This window comes from Pristiophorus japonicus, chromosome 14 (genome assembly GCF_044704955.1).
Source record: "Pristiophorus japonicus isolate sPriJap1 chromosome 14, sPriJap1.hap1, whole genome shotgun sequence".
Taxonomy (NCBI): domain Eukaryota; kingdom Metazoa; phylum Chordata; class Chondrichthyes; family Pristiophoridae; genus Pristiophorus; species Pristiophorus japonicus.
Genome location: NC_091990.1, coordinates 88297632 through 88319025, shown reverse-complemented (window position 1 = coordinate 88319025; position 21394 = coordinate 88297632). Strand labels below are relative to the sequence as shown.

General features: G+C 43.7%; 1 protein-coding gene across 1 annotated transcript; it reads left to right on the top strand.

Moving 5' to 3' along the window:
• Nucleotides 1–372: 372 nt before the first annotated feature.
• commd9 (COMM domain containing 9) lies at nucleotides 373–20693 on the top strand. Its single transcript, XM_070899347.1, has 6 exons — nucleotides 373–442; nucleotides 6744–6869; nucleotides 14171–14310; nucleotides 15777–15811; nucleotides 15959–16062; nucleotides 20160–20693. Exons 1-6 carry the CDS (start codon nucleotides 398–400, stop codon nucleotides 20298–20300), a joined length of 591 nt encoding a protein of 196 aa, XP_070755448.1. The 5' UTR covers nucleotides 373–397; the 3' UTR covers nucleotides 20301–20693.
• The last annotated feature ends 701 nt before the right edge of the window (nucleotides 20694–21394 follow it).

Sequence of the window (21394 nt, the reverse complement as noted above, 5' to 3'; positions counted from 1 at the left end):
GAATAAGAAAAAGACGCTCCTGAAAACCGAACTCTTTGACCAAGCTTTTGATCATCTGCCCTAATTTGTCCTTGTGTGGCTCGGTGTCAAATATTTTGTCTTGTAACGCTCCTGTGAAGCGCCTTGGGACGTTTTTACTCCGTTAAAGGCGCTATATAAATACAAGTTGTTGTTGGTGATAACCCAGAGGTAAAGTGCCCTTCAGACTGAGGGAGACACGCTCAGTGGTGTGAGGTAAAACCCAGTGCCTGCAGTGACATGCCAGCCACTGTTGGGAAGCAGCAGAGCGAACGCGGTCGCGGGCCGCCCTTTGCGGCTCCCGTAGGACTACAGGTCCCAGACTGCCCTGCGCGGCGCCTGCGCATTGTGCGGGCAGTGGTCAGGTCAGGCGGGGAAGATGGCGGCGGCTCAGGAGGTTGTCCCTTTGCAGCTGCTGTTGAAGGTGATGGAGGGGAAGGAGAGGAGAAGGGAGGGAGCGCCGTGCGCAGGCAGGACGGAGAGATTCGGGCTTGGCCTACCTGTTCTCGGCCCGCCTACCCCCAGTGTGTACATTTATTGGTGTGTTGGGGTAACGCTGCGATCAGCCCTACTGTATTTGAGCTTCGAATGGGGTGGGTTGAGAGTGACACCGGCAACACACCACTTCAATACAGGGATACAGCCGGGTTTATTGTTGGCACCTAAATCCATTGTCACACGGCGTACTTCCGAATCAAGGCGAGTGAGCCTCCCACCAAACATTTGGACATGTGCAGTCCACAGGAGGTTGGGCCGATGATGATATATTTTACTGAGACGTTCCTCGAATGATATCGCCACATTTTATACACCAGTTTCTAAAAAAAATACAGTTGAAGCACAGAAGAGAACATAGTGCAGAACATTAATGTTGAATGTTTGCAGTGAAATTGTGGGAACAGCTTAAAATATCCAAGACTTGCAACGAAATTGTGACGGGTGAATAAGGAAAATACTATTTGCCCTGGTTGGGGAGTCGGTGATGAAGGGCCATCAATTTAAAATTGCCACTGAGTGAGGAGAAGCCGTTAAGGGAAATCTGTTTACACAATGAGTTGAAGTTTGGCATAGGAAGTGGTTGAAGCAGAGAGCATTGCATCTTTTAAAAGAATAGCTAAACATTTGAAACATAAAATACAGGGCTATTGGATGAGAGCAGGGCAGTGAGCATGTGGATTGGACAAAAATTGACCAGGGTAGCCTTGAGGAAGAGTTCATAGAGTGTATCCAGGGTAGGGTTCTTGAACAGTATGTTACGGAACCAACCAGGGAGCAGGCTATCTTAGATCTGGTACTGTGTAATGAGACAGGATTAATAAATGATCTCTTAGTAAAGGATCCACTAGGAATGACTGACCATAACATGGTTGAATTTCAAATTCAGTTGGAGGATGAGAAAGTTGGTTCTCAAACCAGGGTCTTAAGTTTAAATAAAGGAGACTACAAAGGTATGAGGGCAGAGTTGGCTAAAGTGAACTGGGAAAATAGATTAAAGTATGGGACGGTTGATGAGCAGTGGCAGACATTTAAGGAGATATTTCATAATTTGCAGTAAAAATATATCCCAATGAGAAGGAAAGACTGTAAGAGAAGTGATAACCATCCCTGGCTAACTAAGAAAATAAGGGATGGTATCAAGTTGAAAACAAGGGCATACAATGTGGCCAAAACTAGTGGGAGGCCAGAGGATTGGGAAACTTTTAAAAGCCAGCAAAGAATGACTTTAAAAAAAAAAAAAAATGATTGACGGGGAAGATAGATTATGAAAGTAAACTAGCACGAAATATAAAAACAGATAGTTAGTGTTTCTACAGGTACATGAAAAGGAAAAGAGTGGCTAAAGTAAGTATTGGTCCTCTAGAGGATGAGACTGTGGAATTAATAATGGAGAACAGGGAAATGGCAGAGATGTTGAACAAATATTTTGTATTGGTCTTCACGGTAGAAGACACTAAAAACATCCCAATAGTGGATAATCAAGGGGCTATAGAGAGGGAGGAACTTAATACAATCATTATCACTAAATAAGTAATACTCGGTAAAATAATGGGACGAAAGGCGGACAAGTCCCCTGGACCTGATGGCTTACATCCTAGAGTCTTAAAAGAAATGGCTGCAGAGATAGTGGATGCATTGGTTGTAATGTGCCAAAATTCCCTGGATTCTGGAGTGGTCCCAGTGGATTGGAAAACCGCAAATGTAATGCTCCTATTTTTAAAAAAAAGGAGGCAGACAAAAAACAGGAAACTATAGACCAGTTAGCCTAATAGCTGTCGTTGGGAAAATGCTGGAGTCCATTATTAAGGAAGCAGTAGCAGGACATTTAGAAAAGCAAAATTCAATCAAGCAGAGTCAGCATGGTTTTATGAAAGGGAAATCATGTTTGATGAATTTGCTGGAGTTCTTTGAGGATGTAACGAGCAGGGTGCATAAGGGGGGAACCATTGGATGTGTATTTGGATTTCCAGAAGGCATTTGATAAGGTGCCACATAAAAGGTTACTGCACAAGATAAAAGTTCACAGGGTTGGGGGTCATAGAAACATAGAAAATAGGTGCAGGAGTAGGCCATTCGGCCCTTCTAGCCTGCACCGCCATTCAATGAGTTCATGGCTGAACATTCAACTTCAGTACCCCATTCCTGCTTTCTCGCCATAGCCCTTGATCCCCCTAGTAGTAAGGACCTCATCTAACTCCTTTTTGAATATATTTAGTGAATTGGCCTCAACAACTTTCTGTGGTAGAGAATTCCACAGGTTCACCACTCTCTGGGTGAAGAAGTTCCTCCGCATCTCGGTCCTAAATGGCTTACCCCTTATCCTTAGACTGTGACCTCTGGTTCTGGACTTCCCCAACATTGGGAACATTCTTCCTGCATCTAACCTGTCTAACCCCGTCAGAATTTTAAATGTTTCTATGAGGTCCCCTCTCATTCTTCTGAACTCCAGTGAATACAAGCCCATGGATAGAGAATTGGCTAACTAACAGAGAATTGGGATAAATGGGTCATTTTCCGGTTGGCAAACAGTGACTACAGGGGTGCCGCAGGGATCGGTGCTGAGGGCACAACTATTTACAATCTATATTAATGACTTGGATGAAGGGACTGAGCGTAATGTAGCCAAGTTTGCTGATGATACAAAGATGGGTGGGAAAGCAAATTGTGAAGAGGACACAAATAATCTGCAAAGGGATATATGAGTGGGCAAAAGTTTGGCAGATGGAGTATAATGTGGGAAAATGTGAGGTTATTCACTTTGGCAGAAAAAATAAAAAAGCAAATTATAATTTAAATGAAGAAAAATTGCAAAATGCTGCAGAACAGAGGGACCTGGGGGTCCTTTTGCATGAAACATAAAAAGTTAGTATGCAGGTACAGCAGGTAATCAGGAAGGCAAATGGAATATTGGCCTTTATTGTAAGGAGGATAGAGTATAAACGCAGAGAAATCCTGCTCCAACTGCACAAGGTATTGGTGAGGCCACACCTAGAGTACTGTGTACAGTTTTGGTCTCCGTATTTAAAGAAAGGATATACTTGCATTGGAGGCTGTTCAGAGAAGGTTCACTAGGTTGATTCTGGAGATGAGGGGGTTGACTTATGAAGATAGGTTGAGTAGGTTGGGCCTATACACATTGGAGTTCAGACGAATGAGAGGTGATCTTATCGAAACATGTAAGATAATGAGGTGGCTCGACAAGGGTGGATGCAGAGGGGATATTTCCACTCATAGGGGAAACTAAAACTAGGGACATAGTTTCAGAATAACTGAGATGAGGACGGTTGTAAATCCATGGAGTTCTCAGCCCCAGAGAGCTGTGGAGGCTGGGTCATTGAATATAGTTAAGGCGGAGATAGACAGATTTTTGAGCAATAAGGGATTAAAGGGCCATGGGGAGTGGGCAGGGAAATGGAGCTGAGTCCATGATCAGATCAGCCATGATCTTATTAAATGGCGGAGCAGGCTTGAGGGGCCAGGTGGCCTACTCCTGCTCCTATTTCTTATGTTTCTTATAGTTTTGGATTGCTCTAGTAGAGTCTGGGCTCATGTGCTGTAAACTTCTGTGTAGGGAGGAGACTCACTATACTTTTAAATGGTGCTGTCTTCCCAAAACTTTTTTTGGGGGAGAGACATGAATGGCAATTTCTAAATTTCTAAATTTGTTATGTCGATGCATTTTGTTTTGACTTGCATCATTGCTTCATGCTAACAAGCAGATGGAAAAGGATTGTCAAATTCTTGAAGGTGATGCTCCTTTAAAACTTGTTTCTGTGTCTCTTAAAAAAAATTTCAACTTGAAGAGTTTGCGGGTTATTTGAGTTAAAGATCTTGCAGTATATGTCTTTCTGCAAGAAACCAGTGTCTGTTCAATTAAAGTCTCATGATAATTTGGCTGGGAAAGGCCATTTAACCCAACTCCATCCAGAGATATCCTAGCATTTCTTACATTGTAGCTTCTTTGTCAGCCTTGGTGCAGTAGCAATACAACGCTTCTGAGTCAGAAGGTTGTGGGTTTAAACTGCACTCCAAAGACTTAAGCCTTCAGTATAGTACTGAGAGAATGCCACACTGTCCGAGGTGCCATCTTTCAGATGAAACATTAAATTGAGGCCCTGTGTGCTCTCTTGGGTGGATATAAAAGATCCCATGGCACTATTCGAAGAAGCACAGGGAAATTCTGTGTGTCCTGGCCAACATTTATTCCTCAACCAACACCATTAAAAATTGACTATCCAGTCATTTATCTAATTGCTGTTTTGTGGGACCTTGCTGTGTGCATATTGGCTGCCATATTTGCTTGTATTGCAGTACTGACTACACTGCAATAGTACTTCATTGGCTGTGAAGCGCTTTGGAATGTCCTGAGAATGAAAGGCGCGATATAAATTGAAGTCCTTTCTATACGGTTATTTCTTAAATAATTCCAAGATTTTGCCTCTCCTGGTCTATTTGGAAGGTCATTCCACAGTTCTATTGTAATATAGATCTTTTAAAATGGTATTGTGATGACTGCGGAATGTACTTTCTACCTAATTTACATGTTCTTTTTGAAGGACTGCAATTTCATTGATTCATGTGTCTCTGGACGAATGACCCCAGCTCTATTCAAATGAAAAGATTTACAGAATCTCGTTGCTTTTTCTAAATAAAACCTTCCGTTGGCAAGGCTCCCAACAGTCTTTTGTAGCACTGATTGCCTTTGCTGCACAGTTCCCAGTGAAATAAAGGAAGTACAGTCACTCAGTCTCCCAAATTACATTCACGTCATGCGAGACCTTAGTTTTTGTGCACAATGTTGTTGACACATTGGACAGTAGCATTTAAGCCTTGTGAATTTCAGGACTTGGGAAGCTCTTTTGAAAGCACTTGTGTTCTTTAACTTGAAATCAAGTATATTTAATTTTTCACTTCTGAGAGCAACTAGGACCCTTGTCCCACTTTCCTGTAAAACATAATTGTCTCACAAAATGACATTTATTCTATATTACAGTATATTCTAACTAAATAATTCAAATGGAGGTTCCATGTAAGTGCATTTCCCTTAGTGAGAAATCAGATATTTTATTGCATTGTGAGTTGCATCTATATAGGGGATCCAACTCTCCTATTGGAGGTTCGCTCCTCCTTGACTGATCTACCCTCTCCAGTTACAGCCTTGCATCTAACCTCCCCTTTCAAAGATTCTTCAATGTGCAATTGCCTCAACTCTTTTCCCACCTCTCCTACAACTTCCTCTTTGAAGCTCTGCAGCCCATTTTCTGCCCTGCTCACAGAACCAAAACTGCCCTCTCAAAGTCACCAACAATATGTACTGGCTGTTACAATGGCACCTTTCCCCTTACAGTCTGCCTTGACCTCCAGTGTTGTTTGACATGGCTGACCATGTCTTTACCCTTGCTGCTCCTATGTGGTCCAGCTCCATGGGACTGCCCTTCCTTGGTTCCACTCCCAGCGTTTCAATGCAGCCACTCTATCTCAGTAGCTTCTTCTTGAGCTACTCATGGATCAATCCGTTACCTCCCCATCTCTTGATCTGTATGCTGCCTCTCAGTGACATTGGTAGTACAGAATAATTCTCCACATGTATTCTGATAACACCCAGTTCTACCTGTTCCATAGATCTCACAATGCCCCAGTCTGTCAGACTACTGTGGATGAGCCAGAATTTCCTCAAAGCCATTTTATTCAGACCCTACCAAAGCTCCGTTCCCATGCCATTATCTCCATCCTCTTCCCAGGCTACTTGCTCAAGTGGAACCAGACTCTTTGTAACCTCAGTATGTGAAACCTGTTTGACCTAGAGTTGAGTTTTGAACTGCACGAACTATGTATCCCTAAGACAAGTTACTTCCACTTTCGCAACGCTTCTCACCTCTACCTCGTTCTCCGTCCCTATTGCTGTCGAAGCACATTATCATTACCTCCAGACTGAGTTCTCCAGTGCCTACTCGCCAGCCTCCTGATCACCACTCTACACAGATTCTAACATGTCCATTAATCTGCCACATGTATCTTGCCCGACACCAAGTTCCACTTGCCCATTGACCCTGCCCTCGTGGACCTACACTGGCTCTCTGTCCCCAGTGCATCGAGTTTAAAATCCTTGCACTCATCCACATCACCTCGTCCCAATATATACCTGCGGGAGTCTGCGACCTGTGTTAAAGGCTCTTTACATAAATGCAGGGTGCTGTTGATCACGAGCTTGGATTTCCGTTTTTCAGGCTCCCTCAAAGGATGTGGTGAGGCATTTATGTCAGCAATGCTTTTCCTCTTCGGTGACTAACTCAGTCAGGTTGATTGACAGCGCTGTCAGCAGCTTATCAGTGACCCCCGAGGAGGCGAAGCAGGTAAGAGAAAACTTGAGTATGATAATTATGCATTTAATATATATATCTGCATCTAAAAAGTAAATCAATGCTTTTTTGTAAATTTAGAAACAAATGTGAATTGAGAATGGAGTGATATTGTGGAGCAGTATGTTGGGACCCCAAACAAAAGGTTGGAGATGGATGTGAGTTTGCAAGAAAAGGTGTCAAAACTGTTCTTTTTAAGAAGGGCTGATAATTTTGACAGTGCATGAAGAAAGGGAACCACTTCAAATTTCAGCCAGCACAGGAGCCAGGAAGAGAAGTTGAGTTGTCAGGAGATTCGTGGGAATGGAGTCAAGGGAGCAGGAGGTGGGTCTCCAGGATGAGATGAGTTTGTAAGGACATGAAAGAAGAATGGGAGAGAGACTGAAAAGTAGGGGGTTAAGGGTTAGGGTTGGAGGGATCCTGAGGGGAAAATTGGCTTCATTGGGAATGAGGGGAAGCAGCAGAGGCAACTGAACAGATGTTCTCAAGGAAGTCCATGAGCTTCCCACATTTGTTGTTGGAGATGAAAGTGAAGATAGTGTGGGAGAGAAGTGTTTAAGGAGACAGTTGGTCGTGGAAGAAAAAAGCTTTACTCTTCAGGATGCTAGAGTGGGCAGTTTTGGCAGAGAGGAGAGACCTGGGTAGAGTTTGATGTTGTCCAGCCAGTTGTGGAAATGGATGGCTAAGCCAGTTGTGTACCAGATACACTAACGTCTGCACCTCTTGGACTTCAAAGAACAAAAATGGTTTAAAGAGAGTGTCTCAGCTTTTTACAGAAAATGTAGCCCCTTTACTCCTGGAACGCAAGTTCAAATCCTCCACAGAATAAAGAGAAGAAGGTCCCTCCCATGGCTGTAAATGAATTCTGTAACATGTTTGTGGTAGCAGTTCCACAGTATAGTAGGGCTGCAAGTGTTTAAATTATGGGGCAGATTCCCAACATCCACAGCAGCAGATACTGTTGGGATTTGTGCAGATCTAAGGTTTTTGACTGTGGGTCTTATGTACTCTGGAGGCAGGAAATTTACGCAGCCTAGCTTATCCTGGTAGCAGGAATTCTCAGTCCGATTGGATGTGATCCACAGCACAAAGCTGCGAAGGCAGCATGCTATAGACGGAGCTAAGCGATCCCACAACCAACGGATCAGATCAAAGCTCTGCAGACTATGGTGGTGCACAATTCAACAAGTAATGGGAGGAGGAAGCTCCATGAACATGTCCATTCTCAATAATGGTCGAGCCCAGCATGTGAGTACAAAAGACAATACTGAAGCGTTTGCAACCATAGAAACACAGAAAATAGGTGCAGGAGTAGGCCATTCGGCCCTTCTAGCCTGCACCGCCATTCAATGAGTTCATGGCTGAACATGCAACTTCAGTACCCCATTCCTGCTTTCTCGCCATACCCCTTGATCCCCCTGGTAGTAAGGACTTCATCTAACTCCTTTTTGAATATATTTAGTGAATTGGCCTCAACAACTTTCTGTGGTAGAGAATTCCACAGGTTCACCACACTCTGGGTGAAGAAGTTTCTCCTCATCTCGGTCCTAAATAGCTTACCCCTTATCCTTAGACTGTGACCCCTGGTTCTGGACTTCCCCAACATTGGGAACATTCTTCCTGCATCTAACCTGTCTAAACCCATCAGAATTTTAAACGTTTCTATGAGGTCCCCTCTCATTCTTCTGAACTCCAGTGAATACAAGCCCAGTTGATCCAGTCTTTCTTGATAGGTCAGTCCCGCCATCCCGGGAATCAGTCCGGTGAACCTTCGCTGCACTCCCTCAATAGCAAGAATGTCCTTCCTCAGGTTAGGAGACCAAAACTGTACACAATACTCCAGGTGTGGCCTCACCAAGGCCCTGTACAATTGTAGCAACACCTCCCTGCCCCTGTACTCAAATCCCCTCGCTATGAAGGCCAACATGCCATTTGCTTTCTTAACCGCCTGCTGTACCTGCATGCCAACCTTCAATGACTGATGTACCATGACACCCAGGTCTCGTTGCACCTCCCCTTTTCCTAATCTGTCACCATTCAGATAATAGTCTGTCTCTCTGTTTTTACCACCAAAGTGGATAACCTCACATTTATCCACATTATACTTCATCTGCCATGCATTTGCCCACTCACCTAACCTATCCAAGTCGCTCTGCAGCCTCATAGCATCCTCCTCGCAGCTCACACTGCCACCCAACTTAGTGTCATCCGCAAATTTGGAGATACTACATTTAATCCCCTCGTCTAAATCATTAATGTACAGTGTAAACAGCTGGGGCCCCAGCACAGAACCTTGCGGTACCCCACTAGTCACTGCCTGCCATTCTGAAAAGTGCCCATTTACTCCTACTCTTTGCTTCCTGTCTGACAACCAGTTCTCAATCCATGTCAGCACACTACCCCCAATCCCATGTGCTTTAACTTTGCACATTAATCTCTTGTGTTAGACCTTGTCGAAAGCCTTCTGAAAGTCCAAATATACCACATCAACTGGTTCTCTACTGGAAACATCCTCAAAAAATTTCCAGAACATTTGTCAAGCATGATTTCCCTTTCACAAATCCATGCTGACTTGGACCTATCATGTCACCTCTTTCCAAATGCGCTGCTATGACATCCTTAATAATTGATTCCATCATTTTACCCACTACCGATGTCAGGCTGACCGGTCTATAATTCCCTGTTTTCTCTCTCCCTCCTTTTTTAAAAAGTGGGGTTACATTGGCTACCCTCCACTCGATAGGAACTGATCCAGAGTCAATGGAATGTTGGAAAATGACTGTCAATGCATCCACTAGTTCCAAGGCCACCTCCTTAAGTACTCTGGGATGCAGTCCATCAGGCCCTGGGGATTTATCGGCCTTCAATCCCATCAATTTCCCCAACACAATTTCCCGACTAACAAGGATTTCCCTCAGTTCCTCCTCCTTACAAGACCCTCTGACCCCTTTTATATCCGGAAGGTTGTTTGTGTCCTCCTCAGTGAATACCGAACCAAAGTACTTGTTCAATTGGTCCGCCATTTCTTTGTTCCCCGTTATGACTTCCCCTGATTCTGACTGCAGGGGACCTACGTTTGTCTTTACTAACCTTTTTCTCTTTACATATCTCTAGAAACTTTTGCAATCTGTCTTAATGTTCCCTGCAAGCTGCTTCTCGTACTCCATTTTCCCTGCCCTATTCAAACCCTTTGTCCTCCTCTGCTGAGTTCTAAATTTCTCCCAGTCCCCGGGTTCGCTGCTATTTCTGGCCAATTTGTATGCCACTTCCTTGGCTTTTATACTATCCCTGATTTCCCTTGATAGCCACAGTTGAGCCACCTTCCCTTTTTTATTTTTACGCCAGACAGGAATGTACAATTGTTGTAGTTCATCCATGCGGTCTCTAAATGTCTGCCATTGCCCATCCACAGTCAACCCCTTAAGTATCATTCGCCAATCTATCCTAGCCAATTCACGCCTCATACCTTCAAAGTTACCCTTCTTTAAGTTCTGGACCATGGTCTCTGAATTAACTATGTCATTCTCCATCCTAATGCAGAATTCCACCATATTATGGTCACTCTTCCCTAATTGCTAATTAATCCCCTCTCATTACACAACACCCAGTCTAAGATGGCCTCCCCCCTCGTTGGTTCCTCGACATATTGGTCTAGAAAACCATCCCTTATGCACTCCAGGAAATCCTCCTTCACCGTATTGCTTCCAGTTTGGTTAACCCAATCTATGTGCATATTAAAGTCACCCATTATAACTGCTGCACCTTTATTGCATGCACCCCTAATTTCCTGTTTGATGCCGTCCCCAACATCACTACGACTGTTTGGAGGTCTGTACACAACTCCCACTAACGTTTTTTGCCCTTTGGTGTTCTGCAGCTCTACCCATATAGATTCCACATCATCGAAGCTAATGTCCTTCCTAACTATTGCATTAATCTCCTCCTTAACCAGCAATGCTACCCCACCTCCTTTCCCTTTTATTCAATCTTTACTGAATGTTGAATACCCCTGGATGTTGAGTTCCCAGCCCTGATCATCCTGGAGCCACGTCTCTGTAATCCCAATCACATCATATTTGTTAACATCTATTTGCACAGTTAATTCATCCACCTTATTACAGATACTCCTTGCATTAAGACACAAAGCCTTCAGGCTTGTTTTTTTAACACCCTTTGTCCTTTTAGGATTTTGCTGTACAGTGGCCCTTTTTGTTCTTTGCCTTGGGTTTCTCTGCCCTCCACTTTTCCTCATCTCCTTTCTATCTTTTGCTTTTGCCTCCTTTTTGTTTCCCTCTGTCTCCCTGCATTGGTTCCCACCCCCTGCCATATTAGTTTAACTCCTCCCCAACAGCACTAGCAAACACTCCCCCTTGGACATTGGTTCCGGTCCTGCCCAGGTGCAGACCGTCCGCTTTGTACTGGTCCCACCTCCCCCAGAACTGGTTCCAATGCCGCAGGAATTTGAATCCCTCCCTGCTGCATCACTGCTCAAGCCACGAATTCATCTGCGCTATCCTGCGATTCCTACTCTGACTAGCACGTGGCATTGGTAGCAATCCCGAGATTACTACTTTTGAGGTCCTACTTTTTAATTTAGCTCCTAGCTCCTTAAATTCGTTTCGTAGGACCTCATCCCTATTTTTACCTATGTCATTGGTACCAATGTGCACCACGACAACTGGCTGTTCTCCCTCCCTTTTTAGAATGTCCTGCACCCGCTCCGAGACATCCTTGACCCTTGCACCAGGGAGGCAACATACCATCCTGGAGTCTCGGTTGCGGCCGCAGAAACGCCTATCTATTCCCCTTACAATTGAATCCCCTATCACTATCGCTCTCCCACTCTTTTTCCTGCCCTCCTGTGCAACAGAGCCAGCCACGGTGCTATGAATTTGGCTGCTGCTGCCCTCCCCTGATGAGTCATCCTCCCCAACAGTACCCAAAGCAGTGTATCTGTTTTGCAGGGGGATGACCACAGGGGACCCCTGCACTACCTTCCTTGCACTGCTCTTCCTGCTGGTCTTCCATTCCCTATCTGGCTGTGGACCCTTTCCCTGAGGTACGACCAACTCGCTACACGTGCTACTCACATCATTCTCAGCATCGTGGATGCTCCAGAGTGAATCCACCCTCAGCTTCAACTCTGCAACGCTGTCCGTCAGGAGCTGGAGGCGGATACACTTCCTGCACACGTAGTCGTCAGGAACACTGGTGTCGTCCCTGAGTTCCCACATGGTACAGGAGAAACATAACACGTGACCGAGCTGTCCTGCCATGACTTAACCCTTTGATGAGCAACAACAATGCTAAAGTTTACTCACTGTTATAGAAGAGAAAAAAGAAAAACTACTCGCCAATCACCAGCCAATCACTTACCCCCTTGGCTGTGACGTCACCTTTCTGTTTCTTTCTACTTTTTTGCCTTCTCCCTGTAGCTGCACCGGCTAGCCTTTTATAGGCCTCTCGCCGACCCCAGAACTCACGCCTTTCCACGCACCTCCTCGACGCTGCTCCCGACTGCCGCCCCGTTGGGCCTTTATAGGCCTCTCACCGACCCCGGAACTCACACCTCTCCACGCACCTCCGACGCTGCTCCCGACTGACATCTTCAGCCAGAAGTGCTGAGTGGATGATCCAACTTGGCCTCTTCCTGAGGTCCCCCCCATCAAAGAAGCCAATCTTCAGCCAATTTGATTCACTCCACGTGATCAAGAAATGGCTGAGCGCATTGAATACAGCAAAGGCTATGGGCCCTGACAACATCCTGGCTGTTGTGCTGAAGTCTTGTGCTCTAGAACTAGACGTGCCTCTAGCCAAGCTGTTCCATTACAGCTACAACACTGACATCTACCCGACAAAGTGAAAAATTGCCCAGGTATGTCCTGTGTACAAAAAGCAGGACAAATCTAATCCGGCGAATTACCGCTTCATCAGCCTACTCTCAATCATTAGCAGAGATGGAAGGGTCATTTGCAATAATATCAAGCGGCACTTACTCACCAATAACCTGTTCACTGATGCCCAGTTTGGGTCCGCCAGGACCACTTGGCTCCAGACCTCATTACAGCCTTGGTCCAAACAGGGACAAAAGAGCTGAATTCCAGAGGTTGAGGCGAAAGTGACTCCTCTTGACTTCAAGGCAGCATTTGACTGAGTGGCATCAAGGGCCCCTAATAAAATTGAAGTCAACAGTAATCAGTGGGAAACCCTCCACTAGCTGGAGTCATACTTAGCACAAAGTTATGGTTGTTGGGAGACCAATCATCTCAGCCTCAGGGCATCACTACCTCAGGGCAATGTCCTAGGCCCAACCATCTCCAGCTGCTTTATCAATGACCTTCCCTCCATCATAAGGTCAGAAGTGAGGATTTCGCTGATGATTGCACAGTGTTCAGTTCCATTCGCAACTCCTCAGATAATGAAGTAGTCCGTGATAACATTCAGGCTTGGACTGATTAGTGGCAAGTAACATTCGTGTTGCACAAGTGCCAGGCAATGACTATCTCCAACAAGAGAGTCTATTCACCTCATCTTGATATTCAATGGCATTACCATCATCAAATCCCCCACCATCAGCATCCTGGGGGTCACCATTGACCAGAAACTTAAATACTGTGGCTACAAGAGCAGGTTAGAAGCTGGGGATTCACCTCCTGACTCCCCAAAGCCTTTCCACCATCTACAAGGCATAAGCCAGGAGGGTGATGGAATACTTTCCCCTTGCCTGGATGAGTGCAGCTCCAACAACACTCAAGAACCTTGACCCCATCCAGGCCAAAGCAGCCCGATTGATTGGCACCCTATCCATCACCTTAAACATTCATTTCCTCCACCACCGCTGTGGTGCAGTGCGTACCATCTATGAGATGCATTGCCACAACTAATCCTTACTTGGAAGTATATCATCGTTCCTTCATCGTCACTGGGTCAAAATCCTGGAACTCCCTCCCTAACACCTTCACCACACCGATTGCAGCGGTTCAAGAAGGCAGCTCACCACTACTTCCCAAGGGAAATTAGGGATGGGCAATAAATGCTGGCTTTGCCAGCGACACCCAAATCCTGTGAATGAATTTTTCAAAAAATGTCAAGACTACAAGAATGCCTGGTTTGCAAAACAGAAAAACCTCCTGGGACAATAGAACTGAAGTAGATTGTTCATGTGCAGTACGGAGAACTTTGCCCATACCTCATGTGTGAAATTTTCAGTTCATACCCACTAGAGAAAAATACTGATTTTTTTTTTAACGAAGCAGAAAAGCTTCATTTCTATCCCAATTCCTTATTCCCCACAGTTGATCAGCTCCCTTCACAGTTTCACACGACAAGTAGTATTCCGAGGACTGACTTCGCCCGAAGAGATTCTCCCACTCTTTCCTGAGAACTTCCATCAAAACCTGAAAAATCTGTTAACTAAAATAGTTCTTGAAAACGTGTAAGTGTTTTTTTTTCATTTCTCCTCTCATTCAGTGTTGCCGTCTGCTCTGCTATACTTGGGAGTCGAAATCTCACCTCTTGATTCAAACTGAATCAATATTGAAATCGATAGTCAGTCGAAATTCTCCTCTGGTGTAATTTGCTTGAGTTTTGTGTTTTTCCTTGCTAAATGTTTCTTACTTGTGCATCCGGAGTGGGGGATTTGTGAGTATAACGTGATTTTAAAAAGTCAGAGGCATTCAAAAATGGAAACAATCGTTTGTCAGCACCTGCAAATGTAACAAAGCTAAAGTGATACCAGACAGTAAATGCAAGTTCTTTCTTGTATTGTCTGGGGAGAATGTAATATCAGATCCCCGATAAATTGCTTTTGAGGTTTGACATTTAGTTTGAATAATGAGCTGTTAAATTAACATGAACAGTTAACATATGGAGACCGGAGGGATCATTAATCTGTTTAAGTAAGCATTGTTAAGGGATGTTGAGACTTCAAACTGGCAAGAAAGTCTGTGCTTCTTAATATCAATCCAGATAGGTGCAACTTTCACTTCCTGTATCTTCACGGGTAATAATTAGCTCCATTTACTACCTCTAGACTTGACTAATCCAGTGCTCTCCTGGTCGGCCTCTCTCCTCGTTCCCTCTGTAAACATGAAGCCATCCAAAACTATTGCCCATGTTCTAACTCTCACCATGTCCCTGTTCGCCCATCACCCCTGTGCTCGCTTTGGCTCCAGGTGTAGCAATGCCTCGATTTTAAAATTCTCATTCTTGTTCTCAAATCCCTCCATGACCTCAACCCTCCCTATATCTGTATCATGCTCCAGCTCTACAACCTTCCGAGATATCTGCATTCCTCCAAATCTTGGCCTCTTGCGCATCCCTTATTTTAATTGCTCCACCATTAGCGTCCATGGATACAGCTACCTAGGCCCTAAGCTTTGGAATTCCCTCCCTAAACCTACCTGCCCCCTACCTCTCCTTTTATACGCTCCTTAAAACCTTCCTCTTTGATCAATCTTTTGGTCACCTGTCCTACTATCTCGTTATATGGCTCATTTTGTTAACGATCTTGTGAAGCGCCTTTGTACATTTTACTATATTAAGTGCACTCTATAAATGCAAGTTGTTGTTGTAGGTTGAAGAGCGGTTACAGGGATTTGGAAAGTTGTTTCATCTGCTATGAGTGGTATTTAAGCATCAAATTGGATACTTGTCTCATTGTGAACATTTGTGAGAGTTGGGACAGAGTCTAGATATACCCATGCAGGATCACGAGATTTGGCGTGTATCTGTGTGCAGGAACTGCAAGGCTACCCATCTGAAAGAAAATGATCTTTGTTAAAATGATGTGCCATTGTGTCTGTTTAAGTGTTGTGATGGTCTGAAATGCTGCGCTCTCAGATCACGAGGTTACATGGGGGGTTTCATTCTCTGAAAATTAATTCCAAATGTCTATTTCAGAGGTGCCTGGAGGAATGAAGTGCTTGCAAACCAAAGTAAGGAAAACTGCTTTTTGCTTCAGTCCATATTCTGTTAGTGTGATGAGATTCTTAAGATGATGATTTTTTTTGCAGTAGTTACCAATGCCTTAATAATGCTGGTTCCTTAACCAGTGCTCTTAGACTGTTCTTTCTCTCCCCTAGTTTCCTTGCCCCATCTCATTGACATGGACTGGAGAGTGGATATCAAAACCTCCTCTGATAACGTCAACAGAATGGCAGTGCCCACATGCCTGCTCCAGATGAAGGTATTAATTACTGTGTGATTTATGCTCGTAATATTTTGGGAATGCGGAGAAATCAATATCTTTCATAAAACATTTTTCAGAAACCGCTTCAATGCTGTGATTAGGCTAGTTAGCCAATGTCAATCGGGCTCATCCCAATATCTTATAGGGCACAGTTTAGATTGTGCTAATTTGATCTTTCTATCCAGTACTGGTAGCACCACGTGACTCTGTTTGCCACCTAACTGTATTCTAACTGTACTGTGTACCAATCTTCTCCTATGTACCATAACTGGGGCAACCGTTTTACAAGGAGCAATTTTAGATATCTGCAAAACTGATACTTTAGGAACAAGAAAATCCGACAAGTCAATTACACACAAGATGGCAGCCAGAATGGAACAACATTTGAGATACCTCTTTCTCTTGTGCCACTGCAGCTAGAATCAGAGAATGATTACAGCACAGAAGGAGGTAATTTGGCCCGTTGAGCCCGTGCAAGAGCACTTCAGCTAGTCCCACTCCCCTGCCCTTTCCCTGTAGCCCTGCAAATTTTTTCCCTTCAGGTACTTATCCAATTCCCTTTTGAAAGCCATGATTGAGTCTGCCTCCGCCACCCTTTCAGGCAGTGCATTCCAGATCCTAATCACTCGCTGCGTAAACATTTTTTTTCCCTCATATTGCCTTTGGTTCTTCTGCCAGTCACCTTAAATCTGTGTCCTCTGCTTCTTGACATTTCTGACAATTGGCACAGTTTCTTTCTATCTACTCTGTCTCGACCCCTCTAGATGAGCATCATACATGAATAGTTTCTTGAAAATGCAAGTAATTTTGGATGATGGGCAAATAGGACGAAACAGAATTTAAGATTGAGAAACGATGTATTCCAGTTTTTAAAACGCTGAGAGAAATGGGTAACTTGGATACAAGTATATTATTTAATTCGAGATTGAGTGCTCAATTAACAAACTTCAAGTAAGTCCTCAGATTAGAAAGATCTCCACTGTTGCGCGAGGAGGAGTAGATACAGGAAGAATTCTGAGTTATATCAACTGTGTCGGTTGGTGCATTTGTTTTTTGTTACAAAAAGGACAGAATGGATGCCAGTTTAAGAACAGAATTGAGATCATAGAGATGAGAAAATGCTGGCTTCCCCAATGTACCAGTTGGTAAGGCCTTCCCTAGTGATGTGATGTGGCAGGAAGACTTACATGCTCCTATGACCCTGAGAGCTGTATGGAGCCAGACTGAAGACCGTTCTGGTAGGGGGTTGTGACTCAGACTAACGACCTGTCCATGTAAAAATGCCTTTTGTTGCAGAAACAATTTCAGACAAGTCGAGTAATCTGCTTGATGTAAGAAGGTAATACTCTGATCAGAATCAAATATCTTGCAGTGGAAACACGAGTTGCCTCATATGCCGCTAAGAATGGGTAAAAGCACTGGGCATACTGATTTGTGGGTTCAATCTCTGGTCTGTGCTGGGTTGGGGGTTGCACAATGTTGTAATTGAGCATGGTCGTATCCTTAAATATTTCACTAGTCATCTCTGCCTGCTTCCTCCCTCGCTTTCGTCCCTAAGGTTTTTTTCTTTTTCTCTCCTAAAAGTGCGAGATGTTCAGGGATATAGTTTCAAAGGCGCTTGCAGAGTCTGATTCTGTTCGTCATGAGTAAGTTGAGATAATGTTGACAGGCTATTTATCCACGCAGGACATTGTATACTTTCCAGCAAGGGTCTTTGGATAATTATCAGGCGTGTGAAGCCTGGCTATTAAAAGAATGTTGAGTCCTGTAGGAATAGTGGACAGATTTTGGTCCGGATAAGGAACTTGGTTATCTGCTTGTCGCCAGAAAGTAGTTATTGACGGTGGTAGTTGGAGACCAATGGAGGGAAGTGGGTTCAACGCTGCTGGGTATTATAGTTTATTTGCTGTAAGGATTCAAAAGGATGGGTTCCTGAGCCTGGTCAGTATAACTGTACGTGGAAGGTAGGTGGGTACTGGGGGATGAATCTCACTTAAGGAGGGATATACTTGCATTGGAGGCAGTTCAGAGAAGCTGCACGAAGTTGATTCCTTAGATGAAGGGGTTGTCTTACGAAGAAAAGTTGGGCCTATACCCATTGGAGTTTAGAAGAATGAGAGGTGATCTTATGAAAACGTATAAGATTCTGAGAGGGCTGGACAGGGTAGATGGGGCTGAAATTAAGCAGTGCAAGAAAGCCGGCACACCTATGATTTTTGGGGGTTCTACAAATTTACCTCGGCCCCCTTCAGGTCCAGGGAAGGGACAAATCAGCCATAATTCCTACTCTTGATTGCTATCCAGTGACCCTTGCTGGAAAGCGTGGACATTGGGTGAAAATTGCATTAGGCTTGGCTCTGACACTTTCCATGGTCCAATATCCTGCCGCCACTCACTGCCGAAGCTCACACGTGAACAGTGGCCATTTAGGTGATGTACTGAAGGGTGGCCGGTGCCCATGGGACTGTATCCCAACATTGGAGTCAGCATCTGCCGGAGAAGAGAGAAAAAAAGATACGATTAACTGCTGTGTTGGACCTGATGGTCCTGAGCTGATGGCATCGTGGAAGTACCATGAAAAGGAAGGCAACCGTTGTAGAATGGAGGATTCTGGAGATTTGTCTAATTCAAGATTGAGAGGTGGGAGAGGCGATGCAGAAGCTGTCCTTGGGTTGGCTGGCATTTGCGGTAAATTAAATTTTCCTGATCTGATGGAACAGCCTTTTATCTTTCAATGTTTTCTTGTAGAAAATGTTGATCCATGGCAATGGTTTAGAAAATATTTCTCAGTTCAACCTTTTTTGTTGCTGTAAATATCGATACAAATGAATGAATATCTGATTCCTTTGGAAATTGCAATGAGAAAGGTCTGCTAATGCATGGGTGCACTGAATATTTTAAAATAGAATTCAAGGAGTGTAGAATTTGTTAATAGTTTTATTCATTATAGGGACGTGATTTTTGTCCTTGGAGAAAGAACACTCCTTGTCCTTGATACGTGGTGGCTTTAATGCAAGATTATTGGCTCCGAGCCAATCTCTGTGAATTTATAGAGAAATAATTGCTGTTGTTTATCAGGAAATCTAATGCCCAGTAATTTTTCTTGTTCTGCGTTAGACATGTATAGAATGTTATTTTTGTAGCTATGTTGAAATTCACTCTTGTCTTTGCCGACACTCATACTGGACAGCTGCAGCTGCCTAATTAAGACAGGTTGACTATGTTGCCTCGGGACTTAAAATACACCAACATACGGTTGTCAAATAAGAGTTTCAATGTTATGGGACCATGAGATTATTTAGGATGCAATATGGGGTAGGAATGTGTTGCTATCACTAGGTCAGATGCAGTCAACATTAAATAACCATACCTGAATCCCAATGGAAGAAACCTTCCTGTCTGCTCCCAGTGAACAGAATGCTAGTAGAGCATACCCTTTCTCATTTCCCATTGGATAGAATCCCAATTAAAGCATAAATTATTCCCTGGTTATCCCCATTTTATCTCAAGGCTGTGAATTTATAGATGAATAACTGCTGTTGTTTATCAGGAAATCTTGTGTTCAGTGATTATAGTAGACAAAACATGGCTGCTTACTGATGTGTGATTTAGATTTTTTAAAGATTTAACTGGTACTGTATAAGTAGTGATGGGACCTAGACTTGGATTTCATTGAAACTGTATGATGTGCGACTGCATCATCATTTGGTGTTCACCCTAGCTCTGCAGAGCTGTACAGAATATATTGTATCATTAGCAACCTCACATGTGATTTGAGTAACACTGCTAACTGGTATCAGGTAGGGACTGCAGCAAGTTAGTGCAGACTAAATCGCTGAGTGGTTGGCAAATTGATCAGTCTTGATCTTCTAGTTTATGAAACTGATGCAATTGTGCAGTCTGTTGGAAAGATAGTTATATGTTTGTTGGGATTCAGCTAAACTATAGAAAGGTCACTTGGTTAAAATGCACTCTTGTGCTTTGTGTGACTAAAGTTGAAATTAAAATGTAATAACCCCTGATGTCGCAGCCATCTGAGCTTGTTGGCAAAGCTGCGTGTGCTTTTTCTAACGGTGTTGTGTCTGTCCTCTCAGATTCAGGACGATGCCAGTGTCTGCCGCGATGGACCCATCATTTCCACCGTGTCACTTGAACTAAATAAAGAAAAATTGGATACAATGTTGGATGGACTCGGTCGAATCCGGGATCAGCTTTCAGCTGTGGCAAACAAATAGCGTGTTTGGTAACTGTCAGAGGAGTACAAGTGTTGGACATGTCTCAAAGTATCCTGTTTGGACCCTGAAGCCTTGTTCCGTTGCCCTGTTTTGTTTTATGGGACTTTGCATTGTTAAGTTTTCAGCCTGTCTGAGAGATCTGATTTCAAACATGCTGAATATATGAATACTGTAAATTTCCCCTCCATTTTCTTTGCCATTTGATATAAAATGTCTCATTGATTTTTTTTCTATGTATCCTGTCATAACTTGTTTTTCCTGTGTATTGTGAGCTTTGCATTACAATACACTCGCCTGAGTTCCTCAGTCTGGTTGGCCAAAGGTCTCCAAATGCAAAGTAAAAAGTCCATAGAAGACTAGCACTTTTGTAATTAAAAGCAATGTCAAAACCTATTGGTGTCTGTTGAAATATTTATTCACTTAACTGAGAAATCCTGTGTTAAATGATGATCTAGTAGACAAAACATGGCTGCTTGAGTGTGATTTAAATTTTTTAAAGATTTAACTGGAACTGTATAAGTAGTGATGGGACCTAGACTCAGATTTCACTGGAACTGTATTGATGTGTGGCTGCATCTAAGTGTTGGTGTTCACCCTAGTTCTGCAGAGCTGTGCAGATTAGACTGTATAATTAGCAACCGCACACACGCGATTTGGATAACACTGCACTGTTTAGTCTTTGATTGGTCACGTAAGTGCCTTCAGTTTTTGACTCAGGTGTGTTTAGCAGAATTGAGGCCTGAATGGATTACGTTGCAAAGTGGAATCTGAGTACACTTAGGAACAGCACTGTGGCCTGAATAGTTTAGGTTGCTGGTACCCTTCGCTAAATAGAGTTAGATTTTATACTGTCAGACTCTGAACCTCCAGGAAAATATAAAATGAATATGCATTGCATTTACTGAGTAATAGGCGGGAGTGATTTTTAAACAATCGAATCGAGGGGGCTTAGATCAAAGTTCATCATTTCAATGACAAATTGAGATCATGTTGCAAACCTTTTCCTCCTTCCCCGACCCCATTTTGCATCTCTAGTTGTATTCTATTTAACCATATAAATTACTTGATTCAAATGTGTCTACAATTGCTGTGCC